This window comes from Thunnus maccoyii, chromosome 19 (genome assembly GCF_910596095.1).
Source record: "Thunnus maccoyii chromosome 19, fThuMac1.1, whole genome shotgun sequence".
Taxonomy (NCBI): Eukaryota; Metazoa; Chordata; class Actinopteri; order Scombriformes; family Scombridae; genus Thunnus; species Thunnus maccoyii.
In genome coordinates this window covers 25,757,078-25,779,663 of record NC_056551.1, presented here as the reverse complement: position 1 = coordinate 25,779,663, position 22,586 = coordinate 25,757,078, and the positions used below count along the sequence as shown (strand labels likewise).

Below are 22,586 nucleotides of genomic sequence, written 5' to 3'. Positions count from 1 at the left end.
CGTTGAATACACAGACAATGTACTCTTCTTTGAGACTGTCCTCCCAAGAAAAACGCCACAATAGGTCATAATGTCAGACGCCCAAAAACAATATATAATTACGTTTGAGTAAAAGATGCCATCTAGCGGCCGTAGTAATTATGACCCAGAGACGTGGTGCAGTTCAGATGATGTATATATATATGTGGACAGATTTCAAAGGAGGAGGGTGGATTGAGGTTTTAACCCAACAATGGACTTTGCTGCAGGAGATGCTGTTTGTTTCCTGTTTCCACAACTCAGATCATCCCCTAATCTTAAAGTGGATACAAAGCAGTCAATGAAGTTAACATTACTTAAAGGATTTCCATTCTAATTAACAATTATATCACAAACATGATAAACATAAATATGATAAACAGGTGGCATCTTGCAGTACTATAACCTGTGATGCCACAGGGTTGGTTGGACTGGCCGAGTTCTACAGATATTACGGAAGAGACAGTAGATGCATCTTAATTCCCTTAAATTGCATCTATGTTTCCCTCACTTGCATCCTTTCCTTGCATCTTCGTCCCTCCCACTGAGGATGCATGGAGAGACGCAAGGAAAAGATGGGAGGAGAGAGGAAACGAGGAAGTGTGTTTTTATGGAAATGAGACTTCTTTCCTCTGAAGCATCACATGCACTGTATTGATACTAATAAAGGTGCATAGTTATCACTGACAGAGCAGCAGTTTTCTCTCTGCAGCCTGTTACTTGTTGAACAAACACCTGCACATGAATAAAAACCTGCATTCTGTATTTATACTGCATCCTGCTCAGAGGCACAGGAACCATTTCTACCAGCAGAGTACGTTTATATTATTTATTAATCATATGCATCTGTATTTATTGATATTCTGATTGTGAATTCATTATTTAATAACCCAGGATGATTACGGTGTCTTTTGAACTCTGGGAAATTACTTGTTAGGCTAAATGTTTCATGGAAAATTTAAATTATGTAACTCATATCAAACCTGATGCTCAGGAAATGATCAACTGAATGGAAATGATGATAAATGATGTAAAATATAAATGTGTTTAAAAAGTGTTTCTTGCTGACAGACACACTCTTCCTGACTTAAATCTTATCCATAATGCAGATTATGAAAAGAAAAATCTTTCTAATAAATGAAGAAAGTTGTTTATGGTTCTTTTGTTGATCAGACCTACAATGGTGGATCAGAAAACAAATAAAATATAAAACTTGGGTGTGATACACTTGAGTTGATTCTGTAATCTGTTTCCACTCAGTGATGTTGTGATGTATCAGATCAGTCTGATCAGCTGCAGCGTCCAATCAATAACTGATACCCAATAAGCGGGCGTGTTGGGCGGTAAAAGACTTCTGTGAAGGCTGCTCTCGTGTTTCCTCTAGGCTCCTCAGAGCAGAAATAAGAGCTTCGCGAGAGCTTTCAAAATGATGGACAAGAACGACTTCGGATTCAAGTGAAGATCAAGGAGCAGTGTTTCCCCTATAATAGTACAGGCCAAAAAATAATTTTTTAGACGTCAAAAATAACACCAAATATACATTCATTGGCAAATCAATAGCGTTTGGGAACCGCTGAGCAGCGCTGTCTCGAAACGTGAGTTAAGGTCTGTGTTGTTGCCTGGGAAACTGTGGGTAGCGTAACTCCTTTTAAGGAATAGGGGAGAGCGTAAGCGAGTGAGTGGTTAAGCGAGAGAGCAAGTGGCAGAAAAATAACAGTGAATGCGAGCGGAGCAGAGGAAAAGGTCAGCAGTAAGTTGACATCACAAAACATTATTTTTTGAAGTAGACCCTCTATGCACAAACATTGCCTTAAGTTTAAGTATATATTCTTTATTCAGATTGAATCTCTGCAGGTTAGAGATCAGCTGTGCTTCTCTGGCCTCAGTTCTGAAGTCCAACCCCTCCCATCTGAGAGAGCTGGAGCTGGATCTGAGCTTCAACAAGCTGCAGGATTCAAGAGTGAAGTAGTCTGGTGGTAAATGTACGGTACTACAGTGCCGCCCCCCCGCCAAGCCAAACCACTAAACCTAGGGGAAACACTGAAGGAGTGAGGAAAGATCAAATAAGGGAATTGAGAAGCACCTAAAGAAAGATGGAGACAGTGAATGGTGGAGACTGAGGAGCCACAGGACAGAAAGGAGGCCACTACTGTATTGCTCCTGGATGTAAGCCTACAAATGAGTTTTAAAAAGCCAAGGACAAAACTGTCCATTTTCATAAACTGCTGCTGAAACGGAGAACAGTACTGCTGCACTGGCTAGCAGCACTGAAGAGAAAGAGCCCTCTGATGGGCACTGACTCCAGGGTTTGCAGTGAAGGAAGATTACTCAGAGGGAAAGACCTTTGAGTCGGCAAAGCTAGTGGTTCGCCAAACCAACAAACTAAAGGCCGGAGTTGCCGAACATTCACATTTCATGCCCCCTTTAACCCTGTGGTTATTATTGTAGCCATAACTAACTTTCAGGAAGTAGTAACCCACACCACGGTCCTCAAACCTTAACAAAGTGATGATTTTAACCCAAACCATGATCTTTCCCTAAACCTGACCGAGTGGTTTTTGTGCCTAAACCTAACCAGACTTTAACCACATGCGCATTGTCACATCATAAAACATAATCTTTTAACAGTGATGTGTAACGGTTTCGGTTTTGGTTCTGCAAGATTAGAAAACACTCCTATATGTTATTTAATTTGGAGGATTTTTTGGAACTAATGGATGCAGAAGTCTCCATCCCAACTGATGCTTTGTTGTTGTTGCAGCAGCAGCCTTTAGTATCACGTGAGCTGTTCCCTTGTTAACCATTGACCCGCTCTGTCGCTGCTGTCGCCACCATGACTCAATAGACTGACTGGGCCTCTTGTCCTGAGCCTGACCAACTCCGCCTGCATTGATCTGCAGTATTAAGTACAATTAACTCCTATTTGAGATGTGTTCAAGTTAAAAATAGCAGTAGTTGCCTTGTAAAACATGTTGATGACACACCTTAGACTTCAACCTCAACCAAAAACTTGAGGATCAGAGCCGCAGATCATGTGATTGTCCTGCTCTCCCATCACCTTATCTGCCTTTTTGAGGGCCTATCACATGACTGCAGTAGTGCCTCTCTGGCCAATCAACGCTCATGTTTTATTAAGCAGCAGTTTTGGTTTCTGCGGCCACAGTGATATACGAGAGATACGCCGAACCCAACACCAGAGCTGAGTGGACAACTCACCACTTCTTTGTGTGTGTGTTTGTGTGTGTGTTTGTGTGTGTGTGTACTGCATTACAACAGGTAATATGAGCATTGCTGAACACATCCAGTATTCAGCATCCAATCAAATTTTAAAATAAACGAATGTACAGCTTTGTTTTTTTGTGCAGCCTTCTCAGTATTTCAGCCACTAAAAAGTTGTCTGATTTTCAGCAGGAAGCAGCCAGAAGTTGCTCTGATATGTGATTAACAGGTTATTGCTGAAGTTGTTGACGTTCCTGATAGACGAGCTACAGTCTGCGGTTCAGATCAATGATTTATGGATGATTACTTTTCTCTCAATGCTGACTTGACAACCTTTCATTCTCCTCTCCTCTATCCTCTTGTTTCCTCCTCCTTTCTGCTGCACTTCCTTTCACTTGTTCCCTCTTCTCCTCTCCTCTCCTCTCCTCTTCTCTTTTCTCCTCTCCCCTCCTCCCTTATTTCCTCCTCTCATGTTGCCTCCTCTCCTCTCCTCTTCACTTCTCTTTTCCTTTCTTTTCTTCTTTCCTCTTCTCTTCTCTCCTCTCCTCTCCTCTCCTCTACTTTCCTCTTTTTTCCTCTTCTCCTCCTCTCTTGTTTCCTCTCCTCTTCTCTCTTCTCTTCCCCTTCCCTCCCTTATTTCTTCCTTTCTTTTCTCCTCTCCTCTCCTCTCCTCCATTATTTCCTCCTCTCATGTTGCCTCCTCTCCTCCCCCATTTTCACCTCTCTTCTCCTGCTCTCTCCTCTCCTCTCTTCTCTCCTCCTTTCCTCTCCTCTCCTCTCCTCTTCTCTTCTTCCTCTCCTCTCCTCCTTTCCTCTCCACTCCTCTCCTCTCCTCTCCTCTTCTCTCCTCTTCTCTCCTTTTCTCTTCTTCTTCTCCTCTCCTCTCCTCCTTTCCTCTCCTCTCCTCTTCTCTCCTCTCCTTTCTTCCTCTCCTCTCCTCTCCTCTCCTCTCCTCTCCTCTCCTCTCCTCTCCTGTATAAAACCAGAGACAGACTACAACAAACTTCAAAAAGTATTTGCAAATTTTGCAAAGCAGCACTGTCTAAGTCCAAAAATATCTCAAACAGGGCGTTGGCTGTCGCCCAGTGGAACTTCTTACTGATCTGTGATGGTATCATTTAAAGCTTAGTACTTCTTCTTGTAATAAATTCCAGTAAGACTCAATGACACTAGGTATTTTCTATTAGCTTGAATTTAGCTACTTTTGACTTAGTGGGACTTATTTTTTCCATAATCTTTTTGAAATCAGGTTCCAATTCAGTTGTGGCTTCTCAAAGCAACTCCTTTTATATTCAGTAAGAGCAGATCAATGCTCAGATCTCATGTGATTCAGAGGAGAAAAATAAATGATTCAAAATGTAAGTTAACCAAAATACTGAGAACAGTTTCACTGTAGTCTGTTTAACACTGAAATATTCTCCGTTGGCACAGTTTTTCCAAAACTCTGAGATTCTTTCCTTCAGAGAGATTTTAGTCGGTCAATTCAATGACATGCTGAGATGCTTCTTCATCTCTCACTAATGGGACTTTCAAACTTTCAACTCATTCTCTGGAGAAATCATAGAAATAACGTCACTTTTTGACAAACTCTCCTTCACTGTACAAGTTTTAGGAAAATGCTTTGCTTCGTGCTAGCTGATATGATGCAAGTGTTACCATTTTCTGAATGCTTGGTAGATCTGCAGGAGATTAGCTCTCATACTGAAGCAATGATCATATGTATATGATATAAATAAAATGACTATTGGATAGTTTTTGTCAGATTTTCATACATATTATACATAAATATGATGTATTATCACCTGATTATGGCAAACATCATCCAGCAGATGCTAATGTTGCTCTGTACATAATCACTCATTTGGAGTTTTGTTAGTGGCCACCTGACGAAATTTAAGTCCAATACTCACTCTCTTTTAGCTCTGTTTTGGTCTCCACCAACTCCTGAGTTTGTTTAGCTGCTAGATGCTCCACTTTGTTCACTAGCTGGCTGCTGGGCAGGAGTCTTGTACCATGAAGTGGGATTAGTGGGTTAGCCAGCTGTCTCTGGGCTTACTTTTCTCTCATTACTTTCAACTTTTTTTTATGCACATCACATATTCAGAATAGTTGAATAGTTCATCATCTGAAAAAAAAGCAAAAAGCAAAATCTAAAGACATATTTAATAATTTCCACACTTATTTTAAACCGCAGCCTTACTTTTACTATTTAATATGACTTTTTGCTGTTGTGTATAACAGGTTTATCTGTGCTTTATCGCTGAAAACAGCAGCCTGTTGTTGATGACACTGATGGCAAAGTAGCAGAATGTAAAACCAAAACAATGAGCTGAAAGATGATAAAATGTCTTCGTACAACTGAGGGCAACTGCAGAACCAAGTGATAATTCTTTGTGGGTTACATATAGTCATTGGATCCAATGTTGATTAGTGCAGCTTTAAATTTAAAAAACTAACTAGAAGTAGGGCTGCAGCTAACGATTACTTTCATAATCGATTAATCTGCCAGTTATTTTCTCATTTTGTACATAAAATGTCAGAAAAGTCAGATGAAAATTGTCCATTATAATGTCTTGTTTTGTCCAACCAACAGTCCAAAACCCAAAATATTCAGTTTACTGTCATGAAAATCCTCAAATCATCAACCAGCAAATGTTCAATATTTTTATTATTATTATGTTTTCAGGTTTTCCATTTGTCTGTCCCATTCTCGTTAACACAATATCTCAAAAACGCCATGAGGGAATTTCTTCAAATTTGGCACAAACGTCCACATAGACTGATTAGATTTTGGTAGATAAAGGTCAAAGGTCACTGTGACTTCATAAAACATGTTTTTGGCCAAAGCTATGTTCAGAATCAGCTTGTGGACACATACAAGGAAAAAACACTTTATACCCTTTATTAATTTCTTTCCAAGTCTTCACTATGAATATTGTGAGTCTGGACAGACATGGATGGAAACTGCAACTTGGCTGGTTGACGGAGACATACAACAGCGAGGCGGTATTTCTAGTTGCTTTAAAAAATGACTAAAACCATTATTTGATCATAAAAATGGTTGCCAATTAACTTTATGTCCAACTAATCCATTAATCGTTGTATCTCTAACTAGAAGAGACACACATATGGAGATGCATGTGTTCTTGACCGCACCCAGTTCAGTTCATTGATGACAGAGCCTTTTCCGTGCCTTTGTGAAGAAAGAAGACTGGAGATCACAACTCTTCTCCTCTAATCTCTCCGTGCTGTCTCAGCCGAATACCCCGTCATCAGATCTCAGCTAATTTTCCACACCTCTAATCCTCACAGCTCTGCTCTTTCTTCACGCTGTGTCCCCTCCACGATGGGGAATCCCAAAGTCCTGCAGAGTATATCTCCACATAGCTGGCACCCTCACACCTTGGAGAAGTGTCGTTTTTGCCTTGAGGGAGATTCAAGGCATGTGTGTTTTTGTGTGTCCGTGTGCTCTAAACTCACTGCCTGTGTTAGCTGTGTTTAGGAGGACGGGTGTAACTGTAACCAGCTATGACAGCCAACTCTGCAGGCTGCTCTGTAATCCTCTTAAGGAAAGGGAGACCCCGCAGAACGAGGTCTTCCTTTTTCCTTATCAGCAACCTCCTACTCTTCCTCAAATTGTTAGAAACAGGGCTTATGTGAATCTAAAAACATAGTGTCGGGTGCATTTTGTTTAGGATTTCTCCAAACGTACAGCTCCAGGTCTTATGATTCTACATCTTTGCTATCAACAACCACTGTCTGACTCCAGAGGCAAGATGTATAAGACATATATGCATAAAAAACCATGCATATGTCATGACTCACACATAAATTGGTATCTATAAAACCAGAACATGGTGTGAGAATGTGTGCACACCATTTTCTAGAGTGCATTTACTCAAGTACTGCACTTAAATACAATTTTTTGGTACTAGTACTTTATTTTATTTCCATTTTATGTTACTTTATACTTCATCTCCACTACATTTCAGAGGGAAATATTGTACTTTCTACTCCACTACATTTATTTGACAGCTTTAGTTACTTGTTACTTGTTACTTTGATACCTTTTTGGCTTTTGACGTCTTACAAAAAGCAGTGTGTAGTCGGGGTCACATTTCAGATGTCTTTAAGCTCCACCAAATTGCAAATTTTTCCCTCTAAACTTCTCACATGGTTTCATTTCAGTAAATGTAAAAAAAAGGACACATTTGGTGCTCTAGTGAGTATTTCTGGCAGCAGGACGGTGTGTGTGTGTGTGTATGTGGGATTGAGTCAAAACTACAGTGTGTGTGTTCATGGTGATGCAGGAACACGTCAGCCAGTGTTTTTAATAGTTTTTGACATCAGTAGAGGTTTTGGACACATAGAGAGCGCAGGTTAGTGGATCAATTCATCCTTGGGTTGAGTCTTTTAAAGGGATTTGTTGACAATAAGGAAAGTATAGAATATCATCAGCCTCATCCCTCATAGTACAACATAGATGGATATGTGCCAGTATGGTTTTGGAAGACGGACTCGCTCTCTCTCTCTCTGTGTCTGACATGAAAGCCACATGTAACCTCTTCCATCTGGTGTCTCGACACCCCCTGTATCCCTGTTTCCTCTCTCGTAACCCCTCTTTCATCTGTCCTCCTGTCTGTCTTTACTGTAAAAATAACATGTATTTTATATATATATGTGGACTCTAATCTGAAGATTTTTGCAGTGCCGGCAGCTTTAAATGTTTAGCATGGATTAGAGTTCCTATTTGTGTTGGCTGGTTTTAAGGTTTCCTATGTGGCAGATTGTGATCAGGCTGTCACCAAGTATATCACACTGCAAGCTGAGTGCCATAAATAACAAGATGAAATTAATAGTTGGACTGATAGTAGACTAATTTTCAACAAACCTTATTTGTTTAATAGCTGACCGTTCACTAAACCTCCATCAAGTAAGAGTAAGGGCTGCAGTAAGAGAGATACTCAGTATCCAAAAAGTTTGGAGGATTCTTTCTCTTTTTTAGTCTCTTTTTTATTTTGAGGTTAAAGGTCACATCACCAAAAGCTCCACTCAGGACTGATACATCCACTGTGTGTGAGCCAGGATGCTATTAGCAGCTCTGTCCTGCTTTTATTGGATTTAGGGAGGCCTTCCAAACAGGGTTATGTTAGAACAAATAACATGAAAGTACATTTTTATTGCTAATACTATGCTATAATAGGCCTAAATGGATCTAGGGAACAATGCTGCTCCTTTACTTACATGTCATCTACAAAGATCTTTAGCTGGATATGCTGACTTTTGCCTGGGTGATGCAGCTTCATCCATCTTCTAGCATGATATCATATAGTCTATATAGCCATCAATGGCATGTTAGGCCTTTTTTACATGGTTCTTGTTTTAAAAAGAGCCTGAGTTTTCAACCAACTCATGGAGTTAACACTTATTAGCTAGTTAGCTACATAGTGATAAAATTGCAGTCGTCATTTCAGCCCACAAAATTCACATCATGATCGTCACCTACAAATTATTAAGAAATTATTAAGGAAGCCTGCTTTTGTTCACTTATGTGTGAAATTATTACTCTGAATTTGAATGGTAAATCTCATATTGTATTAATTGTGAACTAAGTGTTAGCATGGAAAGCTTGACATGTACACAGAAATGTCATTTGGCTTAATGTCCTAAAAAATGCACAGTAACAGTAGTATTAGAATATATAAGAATATATAAAATAAAGAAAACAGAGGGAGTTTTTGTCACTAGACACCAATGTACAGTATTACCTCCAGGACATTTCAAGCACATGTGAACGATCATAATAAAGTAAAAAGAAATCAGACTGCAAAGGTGCATAACTGCAACACTAATTTGAAAAATAGTTTAGTAATCCAGGTCTGTTAATCTAATTATACTTGATGTGATTTGTACCTTAATTCGACTGAGATAACCCAGTTAAGGTGTTTTTATGAGAGCTGCACTAATCACACAGTATTGCCTCAATCTGGTTATAATCAAGTTATTAGCGTGCATGTAAATACAATAACAGTAAGAGAGCAGATGAAGGTTAATCCCGTCTCCAAACGGAAAATGTGTGTGTTTCTTAGAGTCTTGTGTGTAAACGTATGTATATTTCCCAGTATTCATCAGCGCACTACAAACTCTCCTGTGCTCAACTTTCCTAACTTTCCTGCAGCTACTGTCTTCCTCTCTTGTGTCCCAACTTTTTTTCCTTTAACTTGTCTTCTCCCCTCCAACTTTGGCTCTGTAAACTAGGTTGTTGATGAGCTTGGAAGACACATCGTCACTCAGAAAGTTGGGAAGGCCACTGGGAACCAAGTTATCCGGCTCCTTTTCCCTGGACAGACAGACAGAGGAAGTCTGTGTGACTCTCCTCTGGATCTCTGCATATGTAGTTCTGAAAGCTTGAGGATCCATAGCAGCAGATATTATTAGATTTGTTTGATTTTCCACTGTATCTGTTTAATTATTTACTGCTCTGCACTCAAGTTTTTCATGGCTCTGAAAAGTATGTGTACATATGCAAGTTACCTTCCTTTGTATGTTGAGTTTTTATATCTCTGTGTATCATTTGGGGAATTTACGGTGTTCATAACTCTCCTTCCATGTGCAGTAACAGCTGTCTGATGTACACTACAAATCAAATCAATGTTGGGTAAAGCAATCACCAGAGATGTAGACTAGAGATTTGGTGCAGTCACAGAAATAGGTACTTGAGATTTGATTTAACTTAGCTGATATCAGACTAACTCCTGATTTTACTTGACTTAAGATTTGGATGCATTCACACCTTAAGTTTTAACCCAGTAAAACAGCATTAAAACATTTAACAAGAGTGAAATGGCATAGCTAAATAAATACCTTACATATTTTCTATTAGGCCAGTGCTTTGAAAGAGCTCAGTCTTAGCTAATTATTAAAATAATTTTAACACAGATTTGAAAGAAAAATGTTCAAATGCTGTGTCATTTTAATGGTCAGCATTCAAACGTAAAATATTTGCATCTTGCATCTTGCAATTAGACTTGGACTTGTCTCAAATTACTGAAGACTTTCCTACCTTGTCTTACCCCAAAATTAAAACAGCTCTGTCGATAGACTCGGGACTTGACTTGGACTTGTCTCAAAAGACTTAAGACATGATCAGAGATGTCTCAAATGATTGAGACTTGATTTGACTTCTCTGAAATTGCTTGAAACTTGACTGGGACTTCAATGACTTGAGACCTGACTTGGACTTTTCTCGAAAGTGCTCTACTGAAGGACTTAAGACTTGATTTGAACGTGTCTCAAACAGCGTGAAACTTGATTTGGACCAAAAGATTTTAAAATTTGTCTGCTGGCAGACTTAAGACTTGACATGGACATGTCTCAAATAACTTTAGACTTGATTGGAGTTGTTTCGAAAGACTTTGAAACTGTTCTTCTAGTCTAAACTAGAGGCTTGACTCGGATATGCGCCAAAAGACTAAAACTGCTCTGCTGATGGCCTTAAAACGTGGTGGACTTGTCTCAAATGACCCGAGACTTGGCGTGGACTTCTTTCAAATGACTTGAAACTTGACATTGCCCCAAAAACCTTAAAATATCTCTGCACCTCAATCAGCTCAAATGTTGCTAGCCAACATCTTAATTTCTTACTTTTACCAAACGACGTGTCTCTTCTCTCTTCTTACATCTATTTCAGGCATCATACACCAGATGAAGGGGGAGTATGACAGAGCACTGAAGCTCCACAAAGCCCACCTGTCCTTTGCCCAGGAGTTGGGTGATTACGCTGCCCAGGGGAGGGCGTACGGTAACATGGGAAATGCCTACCACGCACTCGGCATCTATGACCAAGCTGTCCGGTACCACCGACAAGAACTACAGATCTCATTGGAGGTGAATCCCGGCGCTCTTCACAAGCAACATTTCGACACTCGTGTGGGATGAACAGAATTGTGAAATACAGTATCTGTGTGTTTCAGGTGAACGATCGTCCATCCCAGGCCTCTACACATGGTAACCTAGCCGTGGCCTACCAGGCGCTGGGCGCTCATGACCGAGCTCTCCAGCACTACCTTCACCACCTGACCATCTCACGAGAGCTCCAAGACACTCAAAGCGAAGCGAGAGCACTAGGCAAGCTAGAAAAGAGGGATATGGGTTCAGGAAAGAAATGCAGGCATTTTGATTGATTGAAAAATGTAATGTCTTCTTCTGTTTCTTCATTTCCTTTTCCAGCAAACTTGGGCAACTTCCACAGCTGGAGAGGTGAATATGCTCAGGCCTTGCCGTACTACCAGCAGTACTTGGCTCTGGCACCAGGCTTACAGGACATGGAGGGAGAAGGAAAGGTTTGCCACAACCTCGGCTATGCTCACTACTGCCTTGGACAGTACCGAGACGCTGTCAGGTCAGAGACAACATTAATCTCAACACACATTTATGTTTGTTTTTCTTGTTAAAAGCACTTAAACCTCAGTAACCTGTTGGTGGGTCAGTCATTATAAACTCATGCTGTGCAGCCCAACATTGCTTAAACCCAAAGAACTTTATTTTGGGGCATTTAGAGTGTAAACTTCCAAACGAACCAAACTGCATCACCACAAGCCACATGAGAATATTCACTCCAGTCATTGGTCAGATGTGTCTGGGACAGGAGCAAGAACATAAACACAGGAAAAAGGTCCCGAAGAAGGTTCTCTGGTCAAATGCAGTGTTCTTCATTGCGCTAGTCCAGTCTGGACACCTGGCTACAGAAAGCGTTAAGCTCAAACTTGCAGAGTACGCCTTGTAGTTGGGACAGATTGAGGTCAAATCATGTTCCCACCATAAACGAACCGCTCCAGAGTAAATCTGGGACTGGTCCTAGACCACCTCTTCAAAGGGTCTTGGTACAGTTGTTTTGGTCCACATACAAGTGTGATTGCTGTTTAGATTTGCCCAAACGAATCGTACCAAGGGGAAAAATCAAGCAGAGTTTATTTATATATGATTTAATAGTGCAAGTCTAAAAATGTCCTTAAATTCAAGTGGGGATCACAAAGTTTCCAAAAATACTAAATATGTCAGGCTGACTTTGGGGTCAACGTGTATAAAATGATCAAGAATATTTCCATTTGATGGAACGGTGCAGCCATAAAAAACATGGAGTCTTGGGTTTTTACTGTTTCCCTCAGTCTCAACTTCATATTATTTCAATGAAGAGCTGGAACAAGCTCATACAGAACTTACACTTTATATGATTCTGTCAACCTTGAAGCTGCTTAAAATGTTTAAACTGTATGCCAAGGGGTTAAAGGCATAATGTGTAAAGTATTTACTGTACTGCATATACACAAATGTGTTCTTATGTGCTGTATGTTTTGATAGTGGAAGACACTATACTTTCTTACTTCTTCTGCTTTTTTGTTAATTTCCTAGGTATTATGAGCAGGACCTGGCCTTGGCTAAGGACCTCCAAGACAAATTAGCCCAGGCAAAAGCCTACTGTAACCTCGGTCTGGCTTACAAAGCACTTGGGGAGTACAACAAAGCGGAGGAGTGCCAGAGATACCTGCTCTCTCTAACACAAGCCTTGGATAACACACAGGTCAACCACTAATGTTGCATTCACTCTATAAACGGTAAAAATATATTTTTTACACAGGAAGTGGTTGTTAATCATCGTCTGTGTGGTTATATTTGTCAGCAGGCAGTTTTCAGGGCCTTTGGGAACCTCGGGGATGTGTGTGTGTGTCGGGGCGATCTTCCAGGAGCTGTAAGGTTTTACCAGCAGCAGTTAGCCTTGGCTCAGAAAGTCAACGATCAGAAGATGGAGGCGGACGCATACTCAGCACTTGGATCAGTTCACAGGTAATAACATCAACAAAGACGTTCAACTGTGTGACTTTGATTCCAGAGATGGAAAGACACTAAGTACATTTACTCGAGTACTATACTTTAGTACAAATTTGAGGTACTTGTACTTAAGTATTTCCATTTGATGCTACTTTATACTACTACTCCACTACTTTTATTTGACATTTTTAGTTACTAGTTACTTTTCAGATGAAGATTTGACACAATGGATAATATAACAAGCTTTTAAAATACAACACATTGTAAATATGTAACCAGTGGTTTCCAACCTTTTTGGCTTTTGACGTCTTACAAAAAGCAGTGTGTAGTCGGGGTCACATTTCACATGTCTATGAGTTGTTAACAGCTCAACCAAATTGTGATTTTTCCCTCTAAACTTCTCACATGCTTTCATTTCAATAAATGTTCAAATGATCCAATATTTCAGCAAAAATCAAAGATTAGAGAAAAAGTCCAAAAACTGAAAACAGATTTGTGTATCAGAACTTTGTTTTTTCTTCTTTCCTCTCCCATTAATCATCTCACGACCCCTCAGATTTATCTGGTGACCCTTTGGAGGGGCCTGACCCCAAGGTTGGGAACCACTGGACTAAACTAGCTAACTTGCCTGATATCAGACAGAATTGTCAATTTGTTACACTTGGGCGGATTCAAGTTTACCTCTCATTCTCACTCTTTATTCCCACTTTAGGCTGCTCCGCCAGCTGGATACAGCATTGTCCTTCCATAGCCAGGAATTGACCGTCCGCAAGGATCTAGGTGATCAGCAGGGGGAGTGTCGCGCCCTTGGCCACCTGGCAGCAGTGCATATGGCCCTGGGAGACTACGCCACAACCTTCCAGTGCTATGAGACCCAGCTCGGCCTGGCGCAGGGGCTCAGGGACGCCCGTCTGGAGGCCCAGGTTCACGGGAACATGGGCATCACCAAAATGAACATGGGGGTGTTTGAGGAAGCTATTGGTTATTTTGAGCAGCAGCTGGCCATGCTGCAGCAGCTGAGTGGAACTGAGAGCATGCTGGACAGAGGAAGGGCGTATGGGAACCTGGCAGATTGCTATGATGCTCTGGGAGACTATGAGGAGGCTATTCAGTACTATGAGAAGTACCTGACGGTGGCTCAGAGTCTCAACCACGTCCAGGATCAGGAGAAAGCCTACAGAGGACTCGGCAATGCACACAGGTGGGCAAAACGAAGTTTAAATGGATAGTTTGACATTTTGGGAATTGCTTTCTTGCAGAGAAGATCAACACCACCCACATCTTTACAGTATTTAGGAGCTACAGCAAAAGAGTGGGGAAACAACACCTCTAAAGCACACTAAGTAACACTTGACATCTTGTTTCTGTTCAAAAACCAAAGTGTAAAAACAACAACAGTGGTTGCCTTGCAACCTCACAGTGACGACAGGACTCCAGGAAGTAACTGCACCCAGCCAAGAAATAGTCCTGCACATAACTTCCCAAAAAAACACAACTTGTTGTTTTTACAGTCAAGTTTTTGTACAAATTAAATAAACAAGATATAATGTGTTAACTAGTGAGCTTTATAAGTGTTGATAGGTGGATTTTAAATTTTTGACAGAGCCAAGCTAGCAGATTCCCCTCGTTTGCGGTCTTTGTGCTAAGCTAAGCTAACTGTCTCCCAACTGTAGCCTTATATTCATAGTAGAGACACAAAAGTGGTGTCGATCTTCTCGTCTAACTCTCAGCAAGAAAGCAAATAAATGTATCTCCCAGAATGTCAAATTGTTGCTTTAGCACTTGGAAAGAATAATTCAGTTTCCTTTGTATTTTCAATTCTCCTTTGCAATTCTTTTGTGTCTGCACCCGTTCTGTGTGGTGGTGCAGTAACAAGCTGTAGGGGATGATTTGCATCAGCTTTATTTGAAACTTGTTGGACATGTGAAATCGATTATATACCCCGCTGCAGTCTGGAATACAGCAAACATGGGGAAAGACATAAGTTAGATTTCTATTAAAATTGCTTAAATGTTAGCAAAACTGTAATTTGGATTTTTTGTTTTGTTTTGTTTAGTCTATCAAGAATCTCTTTTTTCTGTAACTTTATACCTTTCAGCCACTCGGGTTCAGTGCTCTAGACTTTTGTTTACATTTGTGTTAATATTTATGTCATGTATATATTTATGTTATGTGCTTTTCCATTAGTTTGAATGTCACCTTTAGGGATTCCAATGCAGCGTTCATGCAAGAATCTCAAATGAGCTTTTCTTGCCTAAAGCATACACTTTACACATTTTAAATTAGAGACATAATGATAATCAAAATAATTATAATTCAATAACAGTAATAATAGTAACAAGCAGCAGCAACAATGGGATCAGGGGCAGTTCCCTTCTATTTTTTGAGCCTTTTTTTTCATATGAAACTATACAAGTAATGTTCACTGACAGAAACAATGAAGCTTAATGATGGGTTTCCTTTATCCATCTGTTGTAGTCTGTTTGTGCTCTCTGGAGTGTAAATTAGATGGTAATGAGGAGAGGAGAGTCACTGATTTATCCCAGTGAACGCAGCCTTTGTAGATGTTTCTTCTTTTACACTTTCTCTCTGAGGATACTGATACTGTTTTTTTTCTTTTTTTGGCAGCACAAAATCAAAATATCCCTTTTTCTCATGAACCAATTTGTCGTCTTGTTTGCTTTCTTAAATTGCCCATATGGGTCCCTCTTAAAAAAAACAAGGGCTTTGATATTGGAAGAAGCAGTGTTATTTAAAAAAAAAAATCTACAGGTGGCATGGAGAGAGAAACCAAGCCGTGTGTTTTCCGTCCCCTCTCTGCAGGTCTATGGGTAGTCTCCAGCAGTCACTGGTGTGTTTCGAGAAGCGGCTGGTGGTAGCCCATGAGCTTGGCGGGGAAGGAGGGGGTAAGGCTCAAGCTTACGGGGAGCTGGGCACCTTACACAGCCAGTTGGGCAACTACGAGCAGGCCCTCTCTTGCCTGGAGCACCAGCTTAACATTGCACGCACAGCAGGGGTAAGGATTTATCTGCAAAAAAAAGGTTGTTTCAGCTGATGATTTCTCCTCTTTCCCTGCTGAATATGACAAATTAATCGCCCTTTATGAAAAAAAAAGTACATTATGCACAGAAAAAATGTAGTAAATCCTGCTTTAACTGGCAGGATAAATCCCTGGAAGCAGAAGCAAGCGATACACTCGGAGGTGTTTATCAGCTGATGGCAGACAATGAGACAGCGCTACAGGTTTGTACAGAATCACAAAGCAGTATGACTCAGTATTTCACATTCATACATCAATTAAGTAATCAAGTTCTCCTGCTATAGTGGCACCAAAGGGCTTTGGATATAGCGGAGCAGACGGGATGTGTGAGGAGTCAGGGCCGAGCCTACGGGAACCTGGGACTGACCTACGAAGCTTTAGGGAACTTCGAGAGGGCTGTGGTGTTCCAGGAGCAGCACCTGAGCGTGGCAGCGCAGACCAATGACCTGATAGCTAAAACTCTGGCCTACGGGAGCCTGGGGAGGATTCACCATGCACTGCAAAACTATGCACAGGCTGTGATGTATCTACAAGAAGGTAAGAAACTAGCTGTTAGAAAGTGTACAATGGAATAAACTCCAGGGATTTGACCTCTGAGATGATGGTCTGAAAATGCATCAGTTCATACTGGGATTATCTCAAATTTAGGACATCTGAAAATGACAAAAAAATGCTATAATATAATCACATTAAAATCTATACATAAGCTGAAAACACAGTAACAGCTAATATTCGTATATATACAGAATATATACATAAACACACTTTTTTTTTGCAATGATCCCTCAAATGTGGTGATAAAGATATGTAATGCAGGTTTGATATTTTACAGTTTAACAATCATTAACATCAGTGCACTGAAACAGTAAACTTTAGAATTAATTATTATAAATAAAAAGACATAGAACAAAAAAAAACTTGAAATAAGGAAAAGGATCAAATATACATAAAATGCTGCCTATATAACTTTCATGCATATCAGACAACATATAAGCCGATACCGATATATATCTGTGATAGGCCGATATTGGCTGATAATATCAGATGACCGATATATCGATCGGGCTCTGAACTGCACGATTCCATCAACTTTACTGCACGGATACAATTCACAAAGTGATGGTGGACAAAATCCACAATTCTCCTTCTGTGCGAAAAGATAATTTTAGGCTTCAGTCGTCCAAATTAGTAAAATCAAGTCAATACCTTTCAAAGTTATTGTCTTTTTAGTGTCAAATTGCAATGTTGAGACACAAAAAGGGATTTTTTTTACTAAAAATATATGTATGTGTGTGTGTGTGTATCTATGTGCTTGTGCATATGTATATATCTGTATCTATGTTTTATATTTCTTTTGTAAAGCACTTTGAGCTGCATTTTATGTCATGAAAGGTGCTCTATAAATAAAGCTTATTATTATTATTATTATTATTATTATTATTATTATTATCATTATTATTATTATTATAATGGTCGGTATGAACAAGAGGAATGATTACAGCAAAGAAAACCTGTTTCAGTGTTGATATGGACACCTGACTGTTAGAATAATAGAAAGTGTATATATAATCTTAGCATAGTTCAGCTATAATATTCTTCAAACTGTACCTAAGCTATACATAAACTGTTGCATATGTCAGAACATAAATAACATTTGATCACAACATCACAAACAATTCACCGAATACTAATATGTGCCAATAAGTGGCTCTTACAGGCCTGAACGCACCGTTTAACAACAAACAGTTACGCAGCGGCCTGCGGGACACCGAGGGCTGCAATCATAACAAAAAATCATTATGCAACAGGTGTCTGATGTAATTTTTTTTGCGCTTCAACGTTCCACTTTGTTCAGACGCTGTCTGGTTTTGACAGGTATCAACAGACTCTCTGTATCTGTGATGAAAAGCGAGTGAAAACGTCAGTCACAGTTTTTTACCTTCCCCTGCAGTCATACCAACTTCCAATTAGGGAGGCTCTTGCTCTCAGCGCAGACTTTGATGTACGTGTGGTTATCTTATTTAAAGTCAGAGTTGTTTAGGCCCGAGAACACTGTGAGTTGTATTTCTGAAAAGCCCTCCAGAAGCATGAAAGGTATTCATGAGTCTGACACAGGCTAATAGAAGATCAGTGCTTGCGCGTTTACCCCGGAGTGCGGTTTCCTTCAGGCAGATTGTTGTCAATAATCCTGTTTGATTTCACTTCTTCTCTAACTAGACGACTCTTTGAAACACATACAGACTAAAAACTGCATCCTTGTTGAAAATAATCCTGTTTGATTTCACTTTTTTTCTCTAACTAGACGACTCTGAAACACAGACAGTCTAAAAACTGCATCCTTGTTGAAGATAATCCTGTTTCTAATGTATGAACAAAGCAAACTAAAGCTGAGACAAATTAAAATTCAGCCTAATTGTAATGGATATTTGAATTGAGTGGTTGGGTTCATTTATGATCTCCTTCAGGCTCCATCGGGCCTGTAAGACACAGTCATGGTTTGTCACTTAAACTCACAGATGCTCCGGATTTTAATTGATCATTAACCCAACAAGCAACGAGGAATTTTTTGACTCTAGAGTTGAGGTGAGGACGGCGCTGGAGAGACGGTTCGCACGTTTGCCTCCAATTAACCTCCCCAACCGAAACCGCAGAAACATCACAGAGCCAGACAGTGAGGAAAAAGGCAGAAACATGAATCAGATGAGATTCTGTTCAATCTGAGAGCCTAATGAGAACTAAATACAACCTGCCACGACTGTCTGCTCCCGCGCAGCAGGGGGGAGATGAAATACATCTGAGACGAGCCGAGAAGCAGAGAGAATATGACAACTGTGATATGACGACTTTGAATTTTAAGAAGAAGGCAAAGAAAGACAAAAAAAGGGAACAATGAGAGGAAAAGAATGGCAAATGTGGGCGCCCTGGGCTTAGTTCAAGTTCACTTCAATGCAGCAACAGTTGTCAGGAGCGTCAAAGAGCTGATTTTTTTTAGATCAGCCTCTAGGAACTTGTGTCTAATCTTCTCTGCTCTCTTGTCTCTCTCTCTCTTCTTCTTCTTTTCAGGTCTGCGTCTGGCAGAACAGTTAGGTCGGAGAGAAGATGAAGCGAAGATACGCCATCGCCTGGGTTTGTCTCTGTGGGCCGGTGGAAACCTGGAAGAGGCTCAACACCAGGTGTGTGTGTGTGTGTGTGTGTGTGTGTGTGTGTGTGTGTGTGTGTGCTGCATTGTCGTAACTCGTACTTGCTTCAGAACGTACTGTACAAGTCTAGTGTGAAGACAGGATGAGGGGCTTATTGCTGCAGGTATGTAGGGATGTTTTAGATGTTTGTTCCATTTTTAATACGGCACCAGCTGCCACATCGTGCTCTCCTTCTTGGCATCACGCTTCTTGTAGTCAACCTTACGAAAAAAACAATCCCTGCATGTTTCATGTTGAGAGTGCAGCGCCTCTAAAGAAAGAAAAGATGATCAGTGATTGTTTTTGAAGACGGCATAAATTAACAATCTGCCTTGTCTTGCCTTGTTTAGAGCAGCTTTTTTAGCCATCAGTGTTTAAAGATTCCCTCTAGACTTGTTTTAAAGGGGACATATAATGCATATTTCCAGGTCTATATTTATATGCTGGGGCTCTACTGTAATATCTTTGCATGATTTACAGTTTAAAACTCCTTATTAATCTTATACTGGCCCTTTATGCAGCCCCTCAGTTCAGCCTCTGACTGAAACAGGCCATTTTAGCTCCTGTCTCTTTAAGGCCCGCCTCCTGATGAGCCCACTCTGTTCTGATTGGTCAGCTTCAGGAAGCTTCCTTCGCCTGTGGAGGGTACATAAACAAACTATAAATGTCAGATTTAGCTTCTTTTCCTCTTTCCTATAACAATATGAAAATAACAGAACATCAAAAAAAGCATATATCACCTTTAAGACATAAAAAACTCTGCTTTGAATAATAATTAGTGTCTGATATGGTTTTTCCGCCAAAAAGAAATTGATAACCATGTTAGAGTCCTTAAAATGGCATTTCCTCCTTCTCTCTATCTCTGTAAAGTTCATTCTCAGTGTTTATGCACTGGAGGCTTCGAGTTTCCACATCACACTTCTGTAAGTTGTAAATTAGACCACGATTGGCCTCCAAAATAGTTGTGATGTCACAAATTATGCTTGTACGTTTGTACTTGGCACAAACATCATTCTGCACAGAGAGGAGAACAACATCCAACTGAAGGAACAAGAAGAAAAAACAAGATTTTGACTGGAGGGGGACTTTAAAGGCATCAGAAGGGGGTTGCTAGGAGTTACAGCTTTGAGATGTAGTTGATGTAATGGATTGAATTAGGACTGAAACTAACGATTAATCTCAAAAATTAATAATGTAGTCCAAAAAATGTATGAAAAAATAGTGAAAAAGGCTCATCACAGCTTCCTAAAACCCCGTTTTGTTTTCCCGACCAACACGTAAAAAATATTCAGTTTATATAATATCAAATAAGACAAAAAACAAGACAAAGAAAAGCAGCAAATCCTCACAGAATCAACAAATATCTGGTGTTTTTGATTCAAAAATTGCATATCTATCTATCGATTGACAAATCAATTAATTGCTTCAGCTCTAGATCGAATGTTAAACTGATGGACTAAATGAATAAGTATGGATAATCAATCAAATCAACAAGTTGGTCACTTCATTTATAGACTGTATATATTTATTTCTTTTTTTCTTCTTTTCTTTTTTAGTAAAACCTTAGAATATTTGATATTTTATTTTATTATTCTCTAGAGTCATTTCTACATGTTTTTAAAGTAAAAACTGGAAATTTAACTTGTGTTCTCGTGCAGTAAAGTATAGTAGAAGAAGAGGAGGTTGCTAATCTAAAGCAGAGGCTCAAAGTCAGTGCTTTCAAAGGCAACATGATACCAATCAGATGCAATGACACCGTCTTTGTTTGAGTTTAAGAGCAGCAGCTCAGTTTGATGGAGAGTAAAAAAGAAGGAAATCACTTCCCCTGCAGCCGTCCTGAGTCTGCAGACTGTTGTATGTTTTTACTGCCACCCAGTGGTCGGTGTTGTAACTGCAGGTTTTGACATCACGTCTGGCAACAGAGATCAGATCATTATGTTTTAAAATAATGTGGTTTGGCTCAATAAAACATGACAGATATTTATTACAGATACTACTAGCTGCAAGTAAAGAAGCAATAACCAGGAAATGGAATATTTTAATTGATTCTGAAATGATTTCTTTCTTTATTTATTTTATCTTTATTTAATCAAGTGTTCTCATTGATATTGAGATTTTTCTGTCAACAAATAATTAATAGAAAACAGTCACAAGAGTCATAAAAACATCAGATAATAAAGCTTTAAAATTTCCAAGAGAAATGAAAAACTCAGTGTTTACATATGAGATATCTGAAGTGAAGTAGTTACTGGATTTCAATGTTAAAATAGATGTGTGGTAGTGTGAAAAATCATGAGATGATTAGTTCTTCTTCTCTGTAAGGAAATCCATCCAGAGTTATACAGAGATTAACGACGAGTATGAAATATGTCATTAGTAATAAAGTCATAAACAGCTACTGAAGTAATGACAGAACAGAATATCTTCATAATCAAGTACAGACATTAAAGTTGACTGTTTATTATGTTTTACGGTTTGAAAAAGACAAACAGCCTTTATATACAACAAGCCGAGTTTGATTTTTAATTTTTGAGCCAAATGTTGAATATGAATGTGGAATGTTGTCAAGCCAACTTTCCTAAATAATTAGTATGACTCAGCAGGAGTGACGTTGGTACCATTTAAAGTTTTAATGGGAGGATATTTCATCATTTTATAGGACAATCATGGACATAACAGACCTGCTGACCATGATACTGCGTTATAACTCATTTCTTTTCCTGTGTTCTACATGAAGTTGAACATTTTACTTTACCTATAATGGCCCTGTTTGTTTTCCTTTAGTCAGCTTTTGTCAAAATCATTAATAACAATACAAATAATGTGGTTTATATATAAAGAAGGTTGCCAAATGAAAGGAAAAAGCTAAATAAATGAGTGAAGAAACATAACACACCTGTGGGAAATCTGTATTTATCTCTTCAGATAACTGGATTCTTCAGTCTATGAGTGTCAACCTGATGTATGTTTGTTTTCTGTGCGTTCCAGCTGTACAGAGCGTCCACCTTATTTGAAACGATCCGTCATGAGACGCAGCACAGTACGGACTACAAGCTGTCTCTGTTTGATCTGCAAACCAGCTCGTACCAGGCTCTCCAGAGAGTCCTCGTCAGCCTAGGTGAATTAACTGTCCTCTCCTCTCCTCATGTGTTGTTATTTACAGTGCGAATTGCTGCGCCTCGCTTCGTTTGTGAGGCGTTCTCACCTTTTCCTCCCTCAGCTTCACACTATCTCTGTATGTCTGTTCTCAACACACAAATTATCACCTCACAAGGAGACTCTGTTCTCCCAAATCTAACGCA

The 22,586-nt window shown here is 39.7% G+C and overlaps 1 protein-coding gene across 4 annotated transcripts in view; it reads left to right on the top strand.

Moving 5' to 3' along the window:
• The window catches only part of ttc28 (tetratricopeptide repeat domain 28), a 162,895-nt gene that overhangs the window by 118,795 nt on the left and 21,514 nt on the right, over window positions 1-22,586 (top strand). For all 4 annotated transcript variants that reach the window (XM_042394743.1, XM_042394745.1, XM_042394746.1 and 1 more), the window contains 11 exons: window positions 10,928-11,124; window positions 11,211-11,364; window positions 11,467-11,638; window positions 12,649-12,817; window positions 12,920-13,080; window positions 13,778-14,266; window positions 15,889-16,081; window positions 16,228-16,308; window positions 16,390-16,642; window positions 19,169-19,278; window positions 22,273-22,402. In XM_042394743.1, coding sequence (XP_042250677.1) covers window positions 10,928-11,124; window positions 11,211-11,364; window positions 11,467-11,638; window positions 12,649-12,817; window positions 12,920-13,080; window positions 13,778-14,266; window positions 15,889-16,081; window positions 16,228-16,308; window positions 16,390-16,642; window positions 19,169-19,278; window positions 22,273-22,402 — 2,109 coding nt within the window. The remainder of the gene's footprint in view (window positions 1-10,927; window positions 11,125-11,210; window positions 11,365-11,466; window positions 11,639-12,648; window positions 12,818-12,919; window positions 13,081-13,777; window positions 14,267-15,888; window positions 16,082-16,227; window positions 16,309-16,389; window positions 16,643-19,168; window positions 19,279-22,272; window positions 22,403-22,586) is intronic.